The following is a 23,758-nucleotide window of genomic DNA, read 5'->3' as shown; positions in this document are numbered from 1 at the left end:
CAATCACCCTGAAGTATATTTCACTATACTGTCTTTCAGAGGGGAATGTATCTTCAGCTTACATACCAGTTTGTAATTATACATTTATTTGTATAATTATTTGATGTTTATTATCCCATAAGTCAGCTCTGGTTCACCATTGTGATGTCATCCTAATACTTAGAACAATGTCTGATACACAGTAACCATCCCAAAAATCATATACTGAATAAATGAATACACTATTCAGAAATAAATACATAAAAACTTTAAAATATACCAAGCTCTGTTTCTTGATCTAGATGCCAGTTTCACAGGTGCGTCAATCTGTGAAAATTCCCTAAGCAATACACTTACAGTATACTCACTTCTCCCTAGTTGTAATTCAATAAATAGTTAAAAAACAAGAATGAAAAAATTTTTGGCTACAGCACAGATATCACAGACTTCATTCATTCTCCTTCCATAGTAAACAGGAATTTGCCACGTTAACTTGACTTTTCACAATCTGGCATTTACAACAAATGAAATCCCTAGGTCACACTGCGGATATTAAAATATAAGAATTTACAATAGAAGTACTATTTTTATGATTAATTATGATAACAAGAGCTATAGTACAGATGTACCCAGAAGAGAAGCAAGAAAGAGAATGCTGCTTTAAATGTGTCTATTTTTCAAATTCTGAGGACCAAAAAGATTACTCTCCCAAAACCTAACCATAACATCTTTCTATTGCTTTGAAAAGAAATCTTGGGGGGGGGGGGGCGGGAGTGGTAATAAATAGCTCAGCGATAGAGTGCATGCTTAACATGCAGGAGGTCCTGGGTTCAATTCCCAGTACCTCCATTAAAATAAATAAATAAATAAAAACCTTATTACCTCCCCTCAAAATAAAAATTATTAAAAAAAAAAAAGAAAAGGAATCTCACTTCCTAAGGTAAGAACAAATATATTTAATATAATTAATTGCCTTGACTCATTCAAATTAGTCAAATATAAAAATTTTTAATGACAATGTCTAGAACTACAAAGAGGGAAAATAAGGCAGAATTTTGAGCCTGCCATCTACCTTTAGAAAATCACCTTCCTGATCCTTCTCTATTCCTCTCTCCCTCCAAGGAGTATATTGACTTTCATGGCAGTGCTAGAAATCATGTTCCCCAGTTGAAGTAGCTGAATAAAGAACTAAAGCCTATTTACCTTACCAAATAATCTTCTAATCATCCCATCAGTATCTATTTTCACATGGTAAGTAATTGTGAACTTTTAAATTTTTCTATTAAAGGTGGCTCAGACATTTGTGGTAGAAAATGAAGAGCTGCTTGGTAGGGAAAAAAAAGTATGAAGTGCTTTCTTGCTGTTCATCTCTTTCCCTTTTCCACAATAAAATTAGAGATCAGTAGAATGTTTGGGATTGTAACACCAGTTATGAGATAACTGTAGTACAGAACTGTAACCAAATTCACAAAGCACTTTTACTTTGTACACATGTGCGAAATATACACAGTATATACAAAGAACACACAAAGGCCATTCACCAGGCTACAGAAGTGGCTGTCATTCAAAGAAATCTTTGTCATGATATTTATCTTAATGTTATTTTTCTGCAGAAAAACAGCATGAAAAGTACTGCCTGAGATCAGAACAACATTTTCTAAGACAGCAAAAATAACTAAAAACAATTACTATATAAAGATTACAATTACTGGATGCTCTGCTAAAATTTCTGTCTTAATCTATTATATTTTATAAAGAGGTTTGTAAAATCATTAGGTTTCTATAGTCTCCTAATTAGAAATCTTACATTATAAGAAAAATTCCATTTCTCTCTGAAACAATTCACTATGTAAATGAACTCTGTAAAAGAATGGAACTGCTGTGCCTAAAAGCTGAGACAATTAATTGTTATATACATCAGGCCTATTAGATTTATTTACAAAGTTAGTTGTACATTTTGCTTTGCTACTTATATGTTTCTTTTTTTTCCTCTATGAAATATGACTATTTTTAGTTCAGATCACTTGTCTGACAGGTGGCTTCTATGAATGTAATTAAGGACTTCCCTCTTAGAATCTAATAAACAAGTAAAGGGTACAAATACACTTCAGCTGCAAGACACTTAAATTTTTTTTTTTTAATAGTGTTTCTGGCTTTTCTTTTCTTTTTTTTTTTTTAGGACACTCAATCTGAGTGCAGGTTAGAAATCTGAAAAATGTTACTACAATGTTACTTTCTAACCTTTCCATTTGTACTCTTGGTTCCACAACTTATCTCATTCTAATGCTTCCACACTAATTATTCACTATTTCTCACTGATCGCAGTCTTTCACTAGCTCTTTTATGTCTTAAAAAAAAATGCTTCTGCCCACTGTTTCCCATTTTTGAAGTGACATTACTTACTTCTAGCAAATTTCTCTGAGATTCAAGTTAATTAATTCTTACCTTACCTTCTAAACACCAATCAGGTATGCAGGCCACCATTCTACTAAAGTTGTTCTCAAATTTACTATCTGCCCAATGCAAAGACTTTTCTTATTCCCTAACTTTTGCATTATAGTCCTGGCCAATATGAACCTTCTCTCCCTTGGTTTCTATAATTAAATTGTATTGGTCCTCTTCATACCTATTTCTCACTGTTCCTTATGTACCTCCCTTAAAGGCTTGCATTCCCTCCTGTTTCACATCCTTTATTATCTAAAGCTCTATCATTTGCTCTCAAGTTTCTCTCTTCACTGACTCCATAACTCTAACAAATTCAATTTTAACCATTAAATAAACAATGCCTCAAAATTTCAATTCTACACTTTATCTTCAATTAAAGCAACACATCTCTGTTTAAATTTTGGTAGTCTGTCTATCTCAAATTCAATATATCCTGTAATCAAACTGATTCATCCTTAAAAAAAAAAAAAAACCTTTCCAAAATTTCCTTCTTCAGGCAATAGTAATATTGTCTAAACTAGAAAATTATATCCAAGAAGTCACCAAATATCACTGAGACATCTCAGTATATGTATCTTAAGCACCTCTTAATATAGATTATATCACAACAACATCTTGTCTTTATACACTATTAAGTTCTGAATCAGTGCCTTGCAGTTACTACCATTTTTACACAATTCATCTAAAAATTATCAAAACAAAAACATACTGGCTAATCTGGAGTCCCATGCATGAAGGAAACACATGATAAATTGAGCCTTTTCATGAGCCTTGGTCAATGATGATCTTAATCAGGCAAGAATGTCATAGTACACATCTGATTTGTATAATACAAGTGTAAACAAGTCCTTTAATTACAAATTTACTACTTATTATTCTTCCCCACATTTCACTTAGGCATGCATAAATAGTCGTATTAACCTCAATAATCAAAATTTAAAAGTAAATTTACGCATGCTGTTTGAATTTAACTTTAAAAGCTTTGAACTATTACAAACAAAATAATATAATGCATTTCCATGGTTATGTCTTGCACGAACAGGAGATCTGAAAATGATCTGCACTAACTTCTAATATTTTTATATTTATTTGTTCATTCTGATAGTGCTTTTGAAACATTATTGTTTTCCAAGCTTCTACTATAAGACCATAATCCTTCATCTGAAATGTTGGGGTTAGATAGGTTTAGGAATTCAAAAATTTTTTATTTTAATGTAATATACCACAGATTTAACCTCAATAGGGTTAGGGGAAATACTACATATTCACATACAGTAATATTTTTTAGGTGAAACATAAGGCAACACATTGAGATAATAAATTCTGGTCAGGTTTTGCTGCCAAATGAGTTTAGGTCAGGTTAGGTTTTGTCAGGTCATGTTATTTATGGAATTAGCTTTCATTTTCAGAATTTCTGGTTTTTCAAAGTTGTGGATAAGAGAATGTGGGTCTGTACAATTAAGATTACCAACATTTCAAATCCTGTACTCTCTTCTACAACAAAGTCATTGGAACTGTCACTTCTTCCATTCTCCCAGTGGCACAAAATATGTGCCAATATTGAAGTATAAATTTAGATCTCCTTATTCAAGTTGGATAAAGCTGAATAAGAAATAAACTATATCACTTCAGAAGAAAAAGTTCGTCAGCACAGAGAATTTAATCCCCAATAAAGAAATTTTCTGCTAATTCAGAATACAAACTTATTGTTTAGGATAAAAAATACTATTGGAAAGAAGGACTTCTAGCCTTCAAAGCAACTATCTAGCTGCTAAAGTATATCTGTGAACTACCAACATGGGTACCACCTGATAGCATGTTAGAAATGAAGAATCTTGGGCCCCCTCATACCTACTCGATCTGACTCTTCATTAAAACAACATCCCCATTCATCTGTACATTTATGCAGAAAAAGCTAACCTAGCAGGCCTAACTGCTTTTCCTTAAAAAGGTCTGCTTACCAGGTTAGCCCTTGGCAGGCATCCAGAAACAAATTTGGGGAGGATTTCTACCACCCTAACTGGTAAGAACGGCTCAGGGGGCCTAAATCATTTATACAAACAATATGGTTTAGGCTGAACACCTGCTTTCCTTCTGTAAGACTGGAATTTTGCTACCTCCCAGACAGAAGCTGCCTACTTCATAAGTCCTCAATAAAAACCCTGGGGGCTGAGTCTCTAACAAACTTCCCCGGTGGACAATAATACTTCATGTGTTGTCACAATTCATTGTTGGGAGAATGAAGCATGTCCTGTGAGAGCCCACTGGGAGAAGACACTAGAAGCTTTTGCCTGGTTTCCCCAAGATTTCACCTTCTGTATCTTTTCTCTTTGCTGAGTTTGCTTTGTATCCTTTTGTAGTCTTCCTAGCAAATTATTCCTCTGTAGTATTCCTAGCAAATTATGAGTTTTCCCTGCAAATTACTGAACATGGGGGTGGCCTTGGGGATCTCCAAAACAACATGAAAATTTGAGAAACACTGCAAGACTTGAAGACTGTGGGCTTAGCCCGGGGCTAGTGCAAGACAAGGAATTCATCAGGCATAAAGTCAGACCTTCGGATACACTTAGAAGAACATTCATCCAACAGAGGCAGAGAGCAAAGATCTCTGGGTAAAGTTGAAAATAGAAACAACACAAATAAAAAGAGACTTCCCTGAGACTATGGAATCAACCACAGGTGTCTTAGGAACCTAGATACACTCTTTGAATGATCCAAAAATATCCCAATGTGAGAGTTTTAAGTAGCTCTTGGTCCACTGTACTTCTAGGCAGCAAGCAGGAGCAAATTCAATCACCCCAACCCATCCACCCAAATAGGTAGCCACCTTTAGCCTGAGTAACCTAACAAATTAAGTGCAAAAGCAAAAATCATAAACACAGAAGGAAACATGAAAATAAGCCATTATAAACAGAAACAATAAACAAAAAATCTAAAAAGACTAAACACTAGAATTATCATAAACATAATACAATGAAATAATAATTATGTTTATATATATATCTAAAGCAGAGGGGGTTGGCAAACTTGTTCCATAATGGGTCAGACTGTAAATATTTTAGGCTTTGAAGGCCGTAAGATCGCTATCTCAACTACTTAACTGAGTGGCTGTAGCACTAAAGCAGCCATAGATAAGACTTAAATGAGTATGGCTATGTCCCAATAAAACAATTTACAAACGTAGCATTTGTAAGCCTTATTTGCAAGCCATAACTTGCAAATCTTTGGTTTAAAGGAAACAAAGGATTGAAAATATAAGATTCAAGACAGCAGCATAAAAAAAAATTAACAAACATCAAAGCAGAACTTCCTGAAACAAAAATATCATGACTGAAATAAAAAAACTCTATGTGGGGGATAGAGGGGTAGGGAGGACGATAAACATAATAAACACAGCTGAGGGTAGAATTAATGAATTGAAAGATACATCTGAAGATACTACACAGAACACAGCTCCCAAGAAAAAATGAGACAAAATACATGAAAGAGTTTAAAAAAAAGAAAGATAATAGACAGTCTAACATGCATTTACTAAGAATTCCTAAAGGAGGTAATAGAAAATGAAAGAGATGCAATACTCAAAGTCAAAGAATGAGAACTTTTTTAAATTGTTCAAAAACATGAAAAATACTTAGAATCAGGACACCCAAAGAATCCCAAAGTAGGACAAATAACTAGCTAAATACTTTTTATTTAAGATGTTTAAGACCAAAGCAAAAGAAATAATACAGACCAAAAAGACAGACTATCCAAAAAGAAAAATGATTTTACAGTTTATCACTTTTACATAGTAAGAAAATTAAATCAAAAGTGAATGAACCTTGTATGAATCCTGACCCAAAATGATATCTGTAAAACAATCAGGAAAATCTGAACACTAAATATTAGATGATATAAATAAATTACTGTTAATTTACTTAGTTGTGCTAAAAGTATCATAGTTTTATATTTTAAAAGTCCTTATCCCTTAGAGATACACACTGATGTAATCACAAATTAAATAATATGTGCCTGATATTTGCTTTAAAATTACCCACAAATGGAGGAGCAAGATACATGGATGAGTAAGATTGCCCCATGTTTATAATAGTTGAAGTGGGGTAAGGAATGCATTAGGATTCCTTGTACTTTTTTCTCTACATATGTGTATGTTTCAATTTTTCATAATAAAATATTTTTATAAAAGTCTGATAACCCCAAATGTTGACAAAAGCATGGATGAGGAGCAATTTTTATATATTGCTACTATTTTATTTATATATATATATATATATATATATATATATATACACACACACACACATACACATCATATAAGCCATAATTCTACAAGTTTTATAACCTAGAGAAACTTACGTATGAGTACCAAGATTCACATAAAAGGCTATATATAAAATCATTGTTTATAAGAGCAAGAAACTACAAATGGCCCAAATATCCATGATCAAAAGAATGGCTAATTTACTACTATTTATTTAATAACATTTGCCCCCTGGGTTTTGGCTCAAGCACTTGCCAGACATTTGAACAAATTTTCTCACGTAATACTTTCACTGTTATAACCTTGCAAGAGGCAGAGTATTATATCCCTTCCCACAAATAAGAAAACTTAGGCTCAGAAAATTAAATAGCATATTAGGTACTTCCCTGCAGAGTATAGAGGAAGAACTTGAATCTAGATCTTCCCCACTACAAACTCATGAGTTTTCATTTCACAGAATAATTAGAAATGTATTTTTTCAAAAGAGAAATGTGTTAATCTTTCAAGCAAAATAGTTTAAACTGATATCATTAAAATTTCTTCACAGTATTATATAAGTAAACTGTAGTTAATCTAGACCTGTACAAATTACCCATAAGATCTGAAATAATGTTGCTTCACATAACTTATAATTCCTATTTTATGTGTGCATTAGTGTGTAAACATACAATAAAACCAACAAAGGGTAAGGGGAGGGGGGTTTTGACTAGTTTATCTCAAGGAACCTTCTTAATATTGTTGTAAGTCTCCTCAAAGTATAATAACAGCTGATCTACCTTTAGTATATAGAGAGCCCTCTTCTTTTTTTAGGTCTCACTACATGAAGTGATCTCTAAAGTTTCTGCCAACTCTAAACTCCTAGTGCTTATTCAGATTCAGCTTTGAGGTTCCACACCAGTAAACCTCAACTACACTATTTCTTGCCTACACCCCTAAACTCATATTCTCCACTCTCCCTCATCAAGTACTAACCAAACTGGATCTTTTTTATCTCTGGGCCTTTGTATTGTATCTTCTTTCTACTTAGAAGACTTTGCCCCTACATCTTCACTTAGTGCCTCCTCGTTAGTCCTGGATCAACTAAGAATCACTACCACAAAGAAGTTTTCTCTGACAATAATCAACTCTCTTTCATATAACCAACTTTATACTATTCAGAGTATTTATTCATACTTGAAGTTCTTTGTTCACATGTTTATTGTCTGTGTTCTCCCTACAAGAACATAAACTCCCAAGGGCAGAGACTCAATGTTTTTCACCACTGAATCACCAGCAAAAGAAAGTCCTACTCAGCACATAGTAAAGGTAAATAAAGATTTATCAACTTTGACTGAGAGAACAAATAACAGCAATAGTATAAGGAAGGTAACATATACTATATAAGCCCAAAGAAGGAAGATATTCAGCCCTGCTGAGAAAATTAACTTTGTGGAAAACTTGTTTCTGGCTAGAGTGAAGAGAGTAGACTGGGAAAGGACAGAACTGGGACAGGGAGAGCAGTTATGAAGCCAATGCAATCACCCAGGAAAGGAAATGAGGCCTCAGTAAAGGCATGGCAACAGAAATGGAAAAAACAGATCTTACCAGTATTTCAGAAATAAAATCATTATCATCTGGTCACAGATTTGATGTGTAGAATAAGGACAAGAAATGAGGCTAGGATGTCGACTGGGTGTCCTCTTGGGTGATCTGACCCCATTAAAGTACTGCTCTTAAAACCCAGATAGAAAATACAGGAAGATTTTTTAGAATAGTAAGATAATTATCAAGTTTGAAACACAAAAAGCCTGATATTAGTGACTACATAGTTAAGGTGTTGAGTAAGAAGCGAAGAAATTGATCAGGAGCCCTCAAATTAAGACACAAATTTGATGGTTATTTATTCAGCCAATAAATACTTATGAAGCACATATATTGTGCTGGGGGTGTTCTAGACACTGAGAATACAATGGTGAACAACACAAAGTGCTTGTCCTCACAAAACTTAAATTCTAGGGAGACAAATAATAAATAATACCATAATTAGCAGTAGTGACAAGGGCTATGCAAGAAATATAAAAGAATAGAAAGTGATTAAGACGAGGGCTAGTTTAGTTAAGAATGATCAGAGAAGGCCTCACTAATAAAGTTAAATTTGGACAGAGTTTAATGAAGTGAGGGAGCAAGCGCACCAAGATTAAGGGAAGAAAAATCCAGGCAGAATGTAACATAAGTACAAAGGCCCTGAAAAGAGAATATGAGCAGGAATGAACAGCAAGGAGGCTGTTTTGCCAAATATAGTGAACAAAAAGAAAAGAGTTAGGAAATGAGAATGGTTGTAGAGGAAGCTGGGGACTAGATTATAACGGCAGTCATCACGTACAGCGGTTGCATATGTTTTACAAAAGTTATCTTGTCACACATATTCCGGTATTTAATACAGTGCTAAAAATACAGCAGGTGCTCAATGAATTCTCTTCAAATTAATGAGTGAATGAATCAATGAATTAATGAATTCTCATTATATTTGAGCCCAATTTATATTTAACCATTTCCCAAACTCCAATTCATTCCAAAGGACAAACCAAACAGCAACTTAAAGATCTATATCATAAGCTTTACTAATCTTCAGAAGCATAATTTTTTAAACGTTTTGAATAGTGACATCACCACTACAACAAGGACATGCCTTTCCAAGAGGACTACTTAGAAGGAAAACAACATCTACTTCAAAGTATGTAATTTCTAGACTGTCAGCTAAAACAACACATCATTTGATAAGTCCTTCATATTTGTAATGTTTTAATAATCAAAATATCATGACCAAGTTACAACTTTAGACCAAGTTCTGATCATGTCAGACAGCCAACAATTTATCATACTACTTCACTTCTATTCTAGAAGAAATCATTTAAAACAGTTGGGGAAAATATGTACCACTATGTACAAGAGCAGTAAGTAATATAACACTGAAAAACATGGTTAAAAATATAAATTTACTTCATTTTGCCCTCCTAATTAATAGAATCAAACAAGCAATCACTCAAAATTTACCACTAAAAACAAATATTCTTTGGGTAACTAATAATCCACACTGAGTTTAAATCTGCCCAGTGAACTAAATAGCCTGGACTCAGAATCAGCAAGAATCTTCCAAGGTTGTTAAAAGTTCCTACCTTCAGGGAATTCCAAACTCATTGTTTCCCATACTTCCAAAGATTAGATGCATAAAAATTTAAAATATTTTGAATATTTAAAATGAAGTGAACACTAGTTTTTTTAAATTAACAACATTTAGAAAATGTACTTCATTAAAACTTCTTCACCTTCAGCATAGTTCAATATTTTGTTTCACTTTCACATTTACTCTTGCTTTTGCAATTGAAATAAGTAAAATGTTCTTTATTCTACTAATCTATGCTAAGTACATGTTGCCAGGATGCTTTCAAGTATTTAGTCAATTTCCTAATGCAATACTCAGTTCTAATTTCTTGGGGATATGCACCAAGAGATGGGCAGTGAAATCTTTTTCTAACAAAGCATCACCAACTCATAGAGAGGAAAAAAAAACCCACTAAAATTCAATGAAGGATTAAGTAAAAAATAAATAAATAAAACTTATTTTAAATCAAAGAATATAAAACATTATCAAATACAGGAAAAGAAAAATGTAGTCCATTTCCATAGCACATCCTATGATAGTAAAGAGTCACCAGAACAAAGACTAGAAATAGAAAAAGAGAAATAGAAACCAATGAGAGAAACTGAAAAAGACAAGTGAAAGAGGGAGAAACAAACACACACAGACACTTTATAACTATTAATGAGGTCTTCCACAGGAGAATATTACTGAAGTGAGGACCAAGAAATGTTTATCATCCTCCCTTTTTCACCATAGAAATACTTAGCCAATTTTGGTAATCATTTTAGCAATTTAGGTCATCACAAAACTTTTATTGAATTGGAATTCTAATTTTCCAACTTTCTTTCTAACTTGTAGCTTTGAATTCTTAATGGTGATCAGATTATCTAGGCTTTTTCTTTAAACAGCATTATGAAAAAAAAAAAAAAGGAAAAAAAATCATCTATTTAGATGTGTTAGTGGCTAAAACCTACTAAGCCAAAAGGTCAGGCTGAAAGACAGATATTCAGAAAATGATTTTTAAAAATGCTTTTAAGTTGGAATTACTGTAATTATTCCAAACTCCATTTACTCATATAAATCCACTGCCCGACCAAATGAAAAAAATCCACACACATCATGACATAACTGACACACATAAGCAGACTTGGATTAAAACAACTTTTAAGTTTACATAAGACACAATGATAGAACTTAGTACCTGGCATACGAAGTCAGATACCAAAAGGGTATATATGCTGTAGGAGTACATTATACAAAGATCAAAAACAGGCAAAACTAATTATGGTGTTAGAAGTCAGAATAGTGGTGTTCTTGGTGGGGGAAGTAGTGCCCGGATACAGACAAAATGGGAACTTCTAGGGTTTTACAATATTCTGATTCTTGCTCTGGGTTCTGATTATTCATGTATTCAATTTGTGTTTAAACCCACAGAACTGTAAATTTATGACAATTTTTGGATCTATGTTTCTTATCAGCTAAAAACCATAAACAACATTTACTGATCTCTCACTATATTATTTAAACATGTTAAAAAAAAAAGGGTCTAACATCACATAGTTTCCAAGGCCCTCTATCCTACAATATCCCTAACCTACAAACCTAGTATGAATACTAAAATTCTATTATTTTTCTTATTCCTCTCAGTAAAATATTTCATGTCTTTACTCATGCCCTACTGTTCTTGATTACCACATCCACTCATTCAGAGTTGAAACAATGCCCCATTTTATTTTTCCAGCTCACACTTATCTTTCCCTTCTCTCATCTTGCTTTAAATGACCACATAAAGAACACTTAATATGTTTATATCTATATGCCAAAACTGTAATAAACATTTTACAAACATTTCATTCACTCCTCAAATAAATGTTATCTCCAGTAGAGATGAGAAAACCTGCTCAGAAGACAGTTTGTCCAAAGTCAAAAAATTCTAAGAAGCAAGGTCAAGATTCAAATCCACACCTGTCTGGTTTCAAAGCTCAGGCCCTTAGCTACAGTGCTACACTGTCTATGTATCATGCCATTAGCATGTTATTTTGTCAATATTTGTACCTTATTATCTCAACATATTTTGTGCCTTAATATCTCTCTCTATATAAATCCTAACTATCCATATTGTGGACATACATAACAACTTTATCAAGTCATACCTCATCTACCTTGAACTATGCTATGAGGCAATAACCTATCTGGAAAACAATCAGAATGAAAAAGTAAGCACTCCAAAAGATGGCAATAAAAATTCAATGTATGTATCATCAAGTTTATTCACTATAGTTCATATACATTACTGACAGTAGGGTCCCTTAACTCTTCATAATCACAACCTATATATCCTTTTTTTCCATAAAGTATTAGTAAGTCCAGTTTTTACAGCACAATAAAAGTAAAAAACTTTCTAAAGTAGTTTCCAAATATGCTTAAAAACAGACATAATATTTATATACACACATACTTCCCCCAAATCTACTCATATTTAAGTATTCCAGGTTAATATTCAGTGGAAATATAATTACTTGTTTTAAAAGTAATTACACTTTTTCCCTGTGGCACTTTTACAATATAGGAACAATTATTGATGTAAGTAAAAAATTTTTCCAAGGACTCAAAAAAATTAGATCAAAACTCTTAACAAAGTAACTATAAGAAACAATAACATAGCAGAAGGCAATGCCATAGTTTATTCAAATCTCTTAATCTTTTTATCTTCTTTTGAAAACTAACCAGCATTTTAAAAATTTTCTTCTATTTTGCTAGGGAACATAATAATATACATTTATATATTCAAAACAATTTTGAAACATGAACACACGACACTGAATTTTCCCATAAGAAAGCCATGACAAAAGAGAAAAAAGCTACTTTAAAGTTTATTAAAATATAAAAAGTGATTTAAACATTTTAAGACTATGCTAATCTAAGTTTACTCATTAAAAAGTTATAAAACCTTATGTTAAGAATTATTCTTACATGACATATGAAATCTTATATGACATAAGAATTAATCTGACCTGCCCTGTACCAAGTTATAGCATTCAAAGATAACACAAGAAGTTACAACCCGCAGTAATAAAATAAAACCACAAGTCACTCTAAATAAACAAGGTAAAAAAATAACTATTTGTGTTCAAATATTGTATTATCATGATTTTACATTAATATAATATGTGACAGATATGACTAAAATCTTATCTGTAACACATGTGCTCAATAAAGTGTTCCACAATATTCCACCTGCCACTTGGTCACACACACAGAAATTGCCATATAGCTAAAGGTTAGAGTTCACAGCTCACCTACCTCCAACCACTGGAGTCTTCTTATTTTTTCTGCAATTCTATTCCCTTCAGTTTTTCTTTTTTCTTTTTTTTTCTTGGGGGAGGGGGCTGGTGGTGATGGTGGTGTGGTGAAGATAAGGGAGTGTATTATACAGAATTATGAGTAGGAAAAAAACAGGGCAATTAAAAGTTTCAGTATATAAGGGATGTACATTAAGCATGGAAATAATTAGCAATATTTTAAGATGTGATTTCTCAGGGTATGAAACTACTGATAAAAATGTATACGTACATACATCTAAAACCAGGTAAATACACTTTTACCTGGCAAGCTGTTTCTTCTCAGTAACTAAAAGTAAATCACTTGGCAATCTTTGTTTATAGCTTCTGTGTCTCTTCACTATTTATTCATTATAAGAAACACATGAAATTACACTGGGTTCTGAGTAAAATTACTAAAATCCCTGCAAGGGGCAATTCAACTTTCCTTCTGCTCCTTTAATCGAGTGTTAATTTTTCCAAGCACTGTTTATCCTTTACCCATATAACTAAAGGGCTGGTTAGGGTGACTGGATTTAGCAATGAAACATTCCATGTTTTTCAAAATAATCTTAATTTTAAATATTCTCTCTCACTGTCAGGCCACACGTTTCAATTTTGAAATCAGAAAATACAGTCATTTTAACGTGGGAAATAACAAAAACATTATTCATCCCATTTATAGTCTCTATTTCCAAATTGCATACATCTAGAAACAGGTTTGATACAAATTTATAGAGCCCTTTGAACATGCAGTATTAATAAAGGGGAAAGGAGACACATACTACAAAACAATGGAAGAAAAAAAATAATTTATGCTTGGGTTTGGAATGCAGCCAAGCATCTAGATACTCATCGTCACAAGCACACAATTAATTCACAATATGCCTAAAATCTCTCAGTCTAGTCCAGAACTAACTTCAAAGGTTTAAAAAGCCCTTAGTTTGAAATATAATCAGTCTTCAATAGTTAAGAGACTTATACACAGAACTCATCATCAACTTTTTCTCAACATTATCTTCAAATACTGAGTAATATGACAGAAATATGTTAGTTCACAAAATGAAGTATAATTTTTAAAACACTTATCCAGAGCTCTAACTATCCAAATACTACCCTTTTATGCAAAGGTCTCAAGGGGGTCAACACTTCAATGAGGTCTTCTCTCCTAGGTCCTTTCTTACCTTTCTCCCATTTTTTCCTGAATTCCTCAGGTTTTTGATTCCTTTATAAAGATAACTGGCAGGTGCATAAGAGACTACTGTCTTCTATTATGCCCTGATATAGGTATATCCTAACTATAATATAAACTTCTTGAAGCCATGAATTATGCCTTCCTGATTCACATTAACACTTACTAGCCTGATAATACATTCAGCAGAAATACGCTGACTGATGATAACAAACCAATACAAATCCAAATTCTTCAACATTTTGAGATTAAAAAATGGCAAAGTAATTGAATGAGCCAGATTCTTTAAAATCCAGGTAATTAAGGTTAAAAAATTCTTTTCTACATTTCTTACTAAACTCAATTGACTCCTTAAACAGGTATGTTTGAAGTCTTGGCATATCCTCAATTTTATATTTTATATAAATTTCATCATTACCAGGCACACTGCTCATTCGATGCAATCTGACTGGCTAGATGACTACATAAGAGGAATTTTAAGAATGTACTCAGGTTTAGGTTCTCTTTCAGCCCTATGACTCTGAACATATGAATGTGGACTCTGAACATATGAATGTGATATTTAGCTAGTTTTACATAATTATTCTCATTTTAGTTTGGCATCTGTATAATTTTATAAGTACACTCGTCCAGCAGCATAATTTTAAAGTAGCTATTCAACTTTAACCTGGCCACACTAACAAAAAAGCACAGATAATACAAAACAATGGATGATCCAAAAAGCATTAACAGTCAACTCTCAATTATTCATATGTGAATTACCTAATAAATATTTTAGCCTGTTTACATCCACTATTCTAAGAGTACTTGCTTAGGAAATAAAAATTGAAGCTAATAACTCAAATAAAAGATACATCAATCTATTGTAGGGGAGGAAAGAATACAAAATCTTCCCAAGCCTCATACAAATAATGCTACTTAGATTATATATTAAGCACTCTTCTACAATTATTCACCTTTTTTTAAGTGCAGGTAACTGAGAGTGGACTGCATTTAGCTTGGTGACAGTCAGAGGTACAGATACACAGGCATGCAAACCATTCACTCACCCCACTGTGCTTTTCACAGCCCTATTTTCAGTAGCCTGAGACCTGGGAGGGGGAGGAGGCAGCAAGTCACTGCAGATGATCACTTAAAAGGAAATTGAGAGTTGACTATAATTTACATTTAAAGTGCTATTAAACACCATACTCCTACATGTATTCATTGCTGTTTATGGGAATCTTTCTTATAGTAATTTAACAAGTGACTTAACGTGGCTTCCTCTTTTACCTTTCAATATCCCAGAAACATGGTAATATCCGAGAATCACAAAAACAGAAGGTGAAAGTGCTATGCATGTAAAGTAGGATGCATTTCAGAGATCAGGAAACTGAAGCCCAGAGAGGTTAAACAGCATGCCAAAATCATCCTCAGGTCAAGAGAATTGGGTTGAGGAAGACCCCACCTTCAGTGCTACAGTCTGGCAGTCCCTTCAACCCAAAACACTCCTTTTGGCTTCAAAGATCATAATCTTGCTAATTTTTAACTGGCCTCTCTTTTTTTTGGCCCTTATCTTCTTACTGATTTCGAGGCTATACATATACTCTCATCCGCTTACTCTCTAACATTCAAATCTTCAGCTCTTTTTCCATTTACATTCTTCCCTCTCTCAAGGCCCTAAGCAGCTAACAATCAGATCACAAGTTCAGAACAACCAGAAAAACATCCATTCCAGCATTTGCTGCTGCCTCTTATACATCTCTGACAGAGTCAATCACCTGAAACTCAGATTGTAAAGCTGAACTCATTATCATCTCTTCTAATACGTTTTCTCCATTTCATGGCACCATCACTTTCACTGTCCCTCAGATCTGCAAACTTAAAATACTTTTTTACTTCTACTCTCCTTAATACTGTACTCCTTTTCTCATCTCTCCATTTTTCCTTACACTAATTCTTTCGGTTATAATTACATGATATACGCCGTAGAAGAAACAAGATCTAGTGAGAGAAGAACTGAACAAAGAACTTAAATAAGGCAATGGTAAGTGATAGTCAAAAAGGAATAAACAAAGATGTGGAAAAGTAAAGGAGGAAGTAATGAATTCCCACTGGGATGATAAGGAAGGATTTTTCCAGAAATGGCATATGAACTAGACCTTAAAGAATTAGGATTCCTTTAAAGAGTGCTGGAAATGGAATTCTAGGCAGAGAAAACAACCTATGCAAGGTCAAGTAAATAGAAACTGCATGCCATGTGCAAGGAATAACAAACAGTCATCTTTGACTAAAGCAAGGATTCTCAACTGGGGGCATAACACAATCTCTAAGGGAAAAGAATAGGAATGGGAAGGTAGGTGCTTTAGGACAGCAAACCCTCCCAACCCTCTTCGGGAAGCATTGTGTGTAAAGAAGGGAGGGAGGTGTGTTACACAAGTGAACTATACAGACAGGCAGATAGATTGAGAATAGTACAGAAGAAAGTAATTGTGGAATATATCATCAAAGACCTTCAATACAAAGCTAGAGAATTTGGACTTTATTCTATGAGCAAAAATGAGACTGTAAAGAGTTAGTGAGTGTGCAAGTGTTTTTTTCTTTTAATTTATGGTAATGAGAAGATCAGATCTAGGTTTCAGGGAGATAATCCTGGCAATCACACAGCAGAAAGAGTGAAAAAGGGTGAGAGAAAAGAATATTTTACTATCATCCAAATGATATAATAAGGATGTGAACTAGAACAATGACAATGGGAACAGAAACAGCGATTGGATTCAACAGATATTTCAGAGGCAAACTGAAGGAACAAGGCAAATGAACGAAGAGGATGAGCAGTAGGTCTTCAGCTTGAATAACATAGGACGGTGGTGGTGGTACCTAGAAAGTGAAAAGTGAGTAAGCCCCGGGTGCAAAACTTTACACACCACGACTCTTAAGATGATTACCAGGCACATATGCTAATACGTTTTGCAAGTTTAGAAGAAAACATCTAAATAAAAATGTAATTATCGTAACCATCTCAACTCATGGATTTTGAAACCATGAGTGAAAAGGTTGCCCAGGGAGACAGCACCAATAAGAGAGAAAAAAGAAAATCAAGGACAGAATCTTAGGGCACACTTGCTTAAAGAGCTAGAAGACCAGTCAGTAAACAGAAAAGGAATAGCATGAGCGGTGGGAAAAGAATCAGGAGTGCACGATCTGCAGTTAATCACCCACTAGCCCTGTTACCCGGCTGAATTACTTACCTTTCTGAGTTTCAGTCCATTAGATTTTAAAGCCTATATTCTCAACGGTAAAATAAGGATAATAACAGTACCTTAAAGAATTGTTGAAGATTAAGTAAAATAATATATTTCAGTGCCTAGAACAATACTATTAATACAGTAGTAGTACTAATAATAGAATGGGGAGCTTAAAAATGCCAATGAATTTTACATGAGATAAAACATTTTACTAGCATCCTTTAAGAAAGGATTTTCAGTACAGGGAGAGAGCTGTGCTTACACGACTACCAGTTAAGGAAGAAAGCTGTGGAGTGAGGATAAACTATTCTGTATGTAGAGCCAGAGAAAAAACAACTGTTTTGAAATCTTTATCTTCACCATTCCACATTGCTCACCATCATCCCATGCCTAGCACAGTACCTGATCCATATGAAGACTACAACAAATGTTTGCCAAATGTGAGAAAACTGAGGCAAAGGAAGGAAGAAATGAAGAAGCATGAGATCTTAGTTCTACAAAGAACCTTAGGGGAAATGGTATTAGGAGCATAAAATTCCTTTTCAGGTTTGCCTTGGAAATGAAGAGAGATGCTATATTCTCTGACTCAGGGAGACAGATGGTTAAGTACAGGTGAAATACAAACAGAAGAATACAAGGGAATTCACATTAGAGAGATTCTATCTTCTTAATAAAGAAATAAACATTCTCTGTACACAGCAGGAGGATTCCAAAGTCGTGGAATCTGAAAACGAACTAGTTGATTCCTCCATTTCGATATATACTCAACTTTATTTCTGTCTCTAATACCCTGGTCTAGTGCCTCATCATCTTAGATTCTATCAGTGGCCCCCAGAGCAGCTCCTCTTCCTACAGACTTTACCCTTCCCAAGGAGTGGGATATCCTCTTGAGAGCCCACATTTCTTTCCACTATGTTTACCACTATTCTTATGAGAAGCCAACCCTTCTGTGAAGCCTTCTCTGATCCTCTACCTAACAAAGAGTTAATCATTCTCTCCTGTAGGCTACTTCTGTTCCTTGTACAGTTTGATTACTTATTGTTCCATATTGCAATCACTTCTTTATGTTTGTTTCAGTAAACTCCTAAAAAGGGGGTAACATCTTCCTCTTTTACTCCTCCAGCACTTAATTCAGCATTTAATATATAAAAGACAGTCAATGTTTGTTTTGTCTAACTGAAGTGAGTGATTAAACAACATGAGTAATCTAACTGGAAGAAATCAAAAAACAAAAAGACAGTGTTCAAATCTGCATCATTCAGATAACCTTCCTACTTTTCTAACTATTAAATAGCAAATAAGGCAGTCAATTTTTTTATTCCTACTAATAGAAGAGTAAAAGTTGGATAATCAAAAAATATAAAACTCAATACTTAAAAATAAATCATATTCTAATAGTTATATTTGAACTAGGTGTTTCCATGTCCTGGGAATTCACCTTGAACACAATAAAATTATACTAGGAAGGGCTTACACAGGAATACTCTGTGTCTCTTCAAGTTATTCAGTACCAGGAAAAGATGCACTCCTAGACCAATAAAATAGACTATCCTTGCAGTGGAAGTGGTTAAGGGAAGCATTTCAGCTTCAAAATAAATTCTGGCATGCAAAACAGAGAGTATTTAATTATATCAATAGCAAATATGAGGGACTTTCACAATGATAAGTAGAGCAGTTTTCTGAACAGAATTGAAAGCATCAATTACCAGTAAGTTGACTGTCAGATCTACTACAATGAGGTTCCGGAATGAGATTAAAATTAATCCATAAACAATTTTAACTGAAGCACTTTAGGCCTTAGCACTAACATCAATATGAAAACCGAAAAACCTTAAAACTCTCCTGGGCTTCAAGAAGTTTGCAAGGCTAGTCAAGCTCCAAGTCATTACTACCAGGAAATTTCTGGAATCAGGGAGAAAAATTCCAAATTCTATTAAATAAAATATCTTAGGGGAAACAGTATCTTAGGTACTATAACAGATCATTCATTGCTTAGACCTAATACTAGTAATGTCACATACTACTTTTTTACAGTTGTTATATTCAAGAACGTACACAGTGCTGTATGTCAATTCTATTTCAATTAAACTGGAAGAAAAAATGATCACAGTTGGAGTGAGGGCAGAAAGGAAACAAACTAAGTGATGGGGGAATACATGGCAGTTCATTATATTATATACATTTAACTTTGTCTATTTTGAAGCTTTTTTAATAAATTAAAAAAAGAACTCTACTTCAGATAGACTATACCAAATTAACAGTATGTCTCAAAAAACTGAAAGGTTTAATACCATAATTCCTTATTAACAAGTTTATAATATTCAAAACAATCATTTGAAATATTTTAAATGTGATATAATTTTGATTTCATAATGTACGAAAGCAACTAACATTTGGTTAATATCACTCACAAAGTATCAGGTCCTGTGCTGAGTACTTTAAGCACTAGCTCATTTATTTTTCACATTCTTAACAACCTTTGAGAGTAACTTGACATTAATCTCTTTTTTTTTTTTTTTTGAGCTGAAGAAGCCAAGAGTTAATCAAGGTCAAGTAACCTGCCCTGAATCGCCTAACTATTAAGTATCAGCTGAGATTACAACTCAGAACTATTTGACTTTACAGTCTGCTCTCTTTCATTATATATTGAGGGTTCCTTCAGGAATTACAATGACAATGGCTTCTATTTCATAATGAACTTTACTAAACAGCTAAACAATAAATTTCTCAAAAGTTACATAAAAATAATGAGAATGAGAGCAAACACTGCCACTGCATTAAACACAATGTTTTTCAGTTACCCAAACTTTATCTAAAACATGCCGTAATCCAATCCACAAACAGCTGCCCTTCAGCTGTAACCCAGACTGCCCCACTGTTCTCAAATGATTACTGAAGTTTAATTCCTCAAGAATCTTCATGTTAGATCCACTAGCCATCTTTTAACAATGAAATGTTTGTCAGAATAGCAATTTCTCAAACAACAGTCACTATACAATGAATCTGAGATTACTTTTCTTATTCGAAACTTCCTTAAGATTTAGAATCTAGTTCTCATATACCCTCTCACTCTTAATCATGTATTGCTTTTGCAGTCAGTTTCAATTAGCTGTGTATATTTCATTTTAAACTGAAATACACTTCGTCAGGACAAGCAGAAAAAGCATTTCCTGCACTTTTTGTATTATCCCAGAAACACGGTGTTTACTAAATGCTCAGGAAATACAGCATTTCAAATAGTAAATATACACTTATCTGGGTACTTGAGTAAAATTGGAGTAAACCAAAGATATCAAATCAAATTTGTACATAAGGTTTTACTACCCAAAATTTGACACCAAAAAGAAACCACTATATGTAGGAGCTCAGCAAAGTCAATTTAAAGCACAACTATAACTTATTTCTACCACCACATCTAAATAGGTTTTTAATGTACAGATTAGACTCAAGATCTATCTAAAACATATATGCACGTATATAAATTAAATCACTAAAACTACATCTGTTACAGAACTCAAGTGCTATATTGAGCCCTGTGCAAATTTTGCTTATTTTGTAAGGAAATTTACTACAAAATCTTTTCCAACATATATTTCATATAGGCTTTTCATATGTGTGTTATACACGTCAAGTTTCCAAAGTGTTACACAAAAATCAAAAGTTTTACATCTTCCTACATTAATAGTCAAACCCTATCTGCTGAAAAATGTTCTAATTTAGTGCATTAGTGATCTAACTAGTTGCAATTTTTATTACTTAAGCCCTTATCATATTTTAGAAACTCTTTTGCCTGTAAAAGGACCCAGTTCACCCAAAACAGTCCCTGAACTTTCAAAAAAAAAAAAGTTACAAAAATGTCCTCTTGTAGCTAAATGAAAATTAGCCTTCTAGTTTATAAAACAGTAATCTTACATTATGATACACAAAATAAAACAGAGAACGCGTTATGCTTTAACTATAGAGATTAGCCTCAACAATGAGCCCGCGTCTAACAAATACTGTAGATAAGTCATTACGTCAAGTAAAACGTAGGCTAAAACTGAGAGAATGTTTAAAACGACTTTTGTAACTTCCTAAAGTGTTTTTCAGATCTCAAAAAGGAAACTGATTCTGTACAGCTGAATCAGGTTACACTCTTTACACTGCAACTGGTGTGAAATACGACTTCTTCGGAATCAATAGACCAAATCTTGTTTACCGTGGAAGAGAAAAGAAAAACCCTGTATATAACCACTAAATCTTCAGCGAGATACCATCGAAATAAACTCCAGTATGGTGACTGATAGAAGATATACTGGCCAGTAACCGGATTAGGTCTTTAAGAATATATAACCAGGGTTTACCCAGTTCCGAAGGTGTAAACAAACCCATCGCCCCTGCAGAAGGTAAACAATGAACCTGCAGCGAGGGTGAGGGGGCGGTCTTTGCCAACTACAGTTCCATCGGCCCGGGAAAGGAAAACAGGAGGGAAATACAGCGTAAACTAGACACTTAGCAAAAATCACGGGTTCTAGGTTTCACTACGGAGTTATCAATGCTAAGGGTCCCTCAGGGCGGTGGGCAAAGAGAAAAGCAAGCAGTCACGTAGTCAGCCAGGACCCAGTAGGTCCGGCTTCGGCTCCGGGGGACGGGGAGGACAGGATGTGGTCGCTTTTCCCTCAGACATCCTCCGGCAACCTAAATAACAGCCTCTACCCCACTCTGGCCGCCCCCGGGACTCGGCTGCACGAATCCTCCTCCGAGATAGGAGGACAACACTGCCTCGGGGGTCTAGAGACCCTTGAGGGTCGCCGGCTCCGCGGAGTCCCGCTCGGTGTTTCCCGGCACCCGCAGCACCCAGAAGCCCGGAGAAGGGCTCGGGGCGACGAAAGCGGGCACCGGGAAGGGGGATGGGGCTGGGGAGACGGCCCCGGGCTCGGCTCCCGTGGGCCGGCAGGCGGGGCTCGGGTTCTGCTTCCCGCACCCCCGCGGGTCCCGCGCGGGTCCCGCCCCTGCCCCCGGCCCTTGGCCCCCAGCCCCCGGCTCCTCCCCAGTAGGACGTCTCGCCGGCGCCCGCGGCGCCCCGCGTTACCTCGGGTCAGATCCAGCGGGACGTTCTCCTCGCCGCTGTCATTCCGCCCTGCGCGAAACAGACACACAGCCCCAATTAGGATTTGCTCCCAGGCCAGCGGCGGCAGCCCTGGCTCCAGCCTGCGCCCTGGCTCGCTCCCCCAGTCCAGGGCCAGGGGAGGCAAGTGCAGGGGTGACGGGCGCCGGGCGGCGGGGGTTGAGGGCTGCAGCAGACTTACCTCGTATTCGGAGGTTCTTCAGCGAGCGGCCGCGGCCGATCGCCGCCATATTGACGGATTTCAGTCACAACACCGGAAACCTCGCCCAATCGCGCGAGAACCCCTTCCCCTCCCCGCGCGCCGCGCCCGCCCCCCGCGGCATCTCCCCCGCCCCTCGGCGGCGGTAGGCGGAGGGCGGCGGGTGGCGCCGCCTCGGCTCCTAGTTCGGAGGGTGCGCGGTGCCGACTCGGGGTCCGGATGGAGCTCGCGTCGCGCGCGCCCGCCCGCCCGTTCCGGAGCCAGAGGGCGCGGCGACGCGCCCGGCCTTCCCGGAGCACGTCTGCTGGGAGGGGGCATTTCCCACGAGGGGAATCCCATTGATATGAGTTTGCAGCGTGGAAGATGCTTCCCCTCCAGCCGCCGCGGAAACCGTGGTCAAAACCGACGCGAGGTGGGAGGAGGCAGGGATGCGCCGGGCTGGCCACCTGCTGAAACCATCCTGCATGATTCTCCTGATTGTTTTCAAGCCCTGAGATAGACAGCCCCTCTTCCTATTCATCAAGTAAAACGATTTTTATTAAAAAAAAAACTGCGCAGTTTTAACGTAACTAAATCTTTCCTAGAGTCGCTTTGCTCCAACCAAGTTAACGTGTAACAAAGTTTGTTTTCCAACCTCCTTCTGACCGCTGTGCTAAGCAGCCTTGCACTTGCTCTTCAAAGCCACACTCAGCCAGGCTGGATTCTCTAAGTGGAAGTGGTCGGTTGGAAGTTTTGTTTTTGACCGCCTGGCGCAGTACCCGAGAACGGGATGCAGAAGTCGGAGTGCAGGGTGGTGGTCCCTGGTGGTGGGTGGGATTGTTCTCGCGCACGCGCGGGCGCCGGGAGGCCCAGGGAGAGGGTTTCTTCTCTGCCTGGAACTGAGGAGAAGCTGCTGAGGGCTGTGTCC

General features: G+C 35.9%; 1 protein-coding gene across 2 annotated transcripts in view; it reads right to left on the bottom strand.

The window, feature by feature from the left end:
• RICTOR (RPTOR independent companion of MTOR complex 2) overlaps positions 1-22,961 on the bottom strand; it is a 102,216-nt gene extending 79,255 nt beyond the window's left edge. For both annotated transcript variants that reach the window (XM_031676529.2, XM_031676532.2), the window contains exons 1-2: positions 22,834-22,961; positions 22,617-22,664 (exon numbers count right to left, since the gene is read on the bottom strand). In XM_031676529.2, coding sequence (XP_031532389.1) covers positions 22,617-22,664; positions 22,834-22,882 — 97 coding nt within the window. In that variant the 5' untranslated portion in view covers positions 22,883-22,961. The remainder of the gene's footprint in view (positions 1-22,616; positions 22,665-22,833) is intronic.
• Between the last annotated feature and the right edge of the window lie 797 nt (positions 22,962-23,758).

The sequence above is a fragment of the Vicugna pacos genome, chromosome 3 (genome assembly GCF_048564905.1).
Source record: "Vicugna pacos chromosome 3, VicPac4, whole genome shotgun sequence".
Taxonomy (NCBI): Eukaryota; Metazoa; Chordata; class Mammalia; order Artiodactyla; family Camelidae; genus Vicugna; species Vicugna pacos.
Note: the sequence above shows the minus strand (reverse complement) of the source record. Positions and strands in the feature narration are given on the sequence as shown.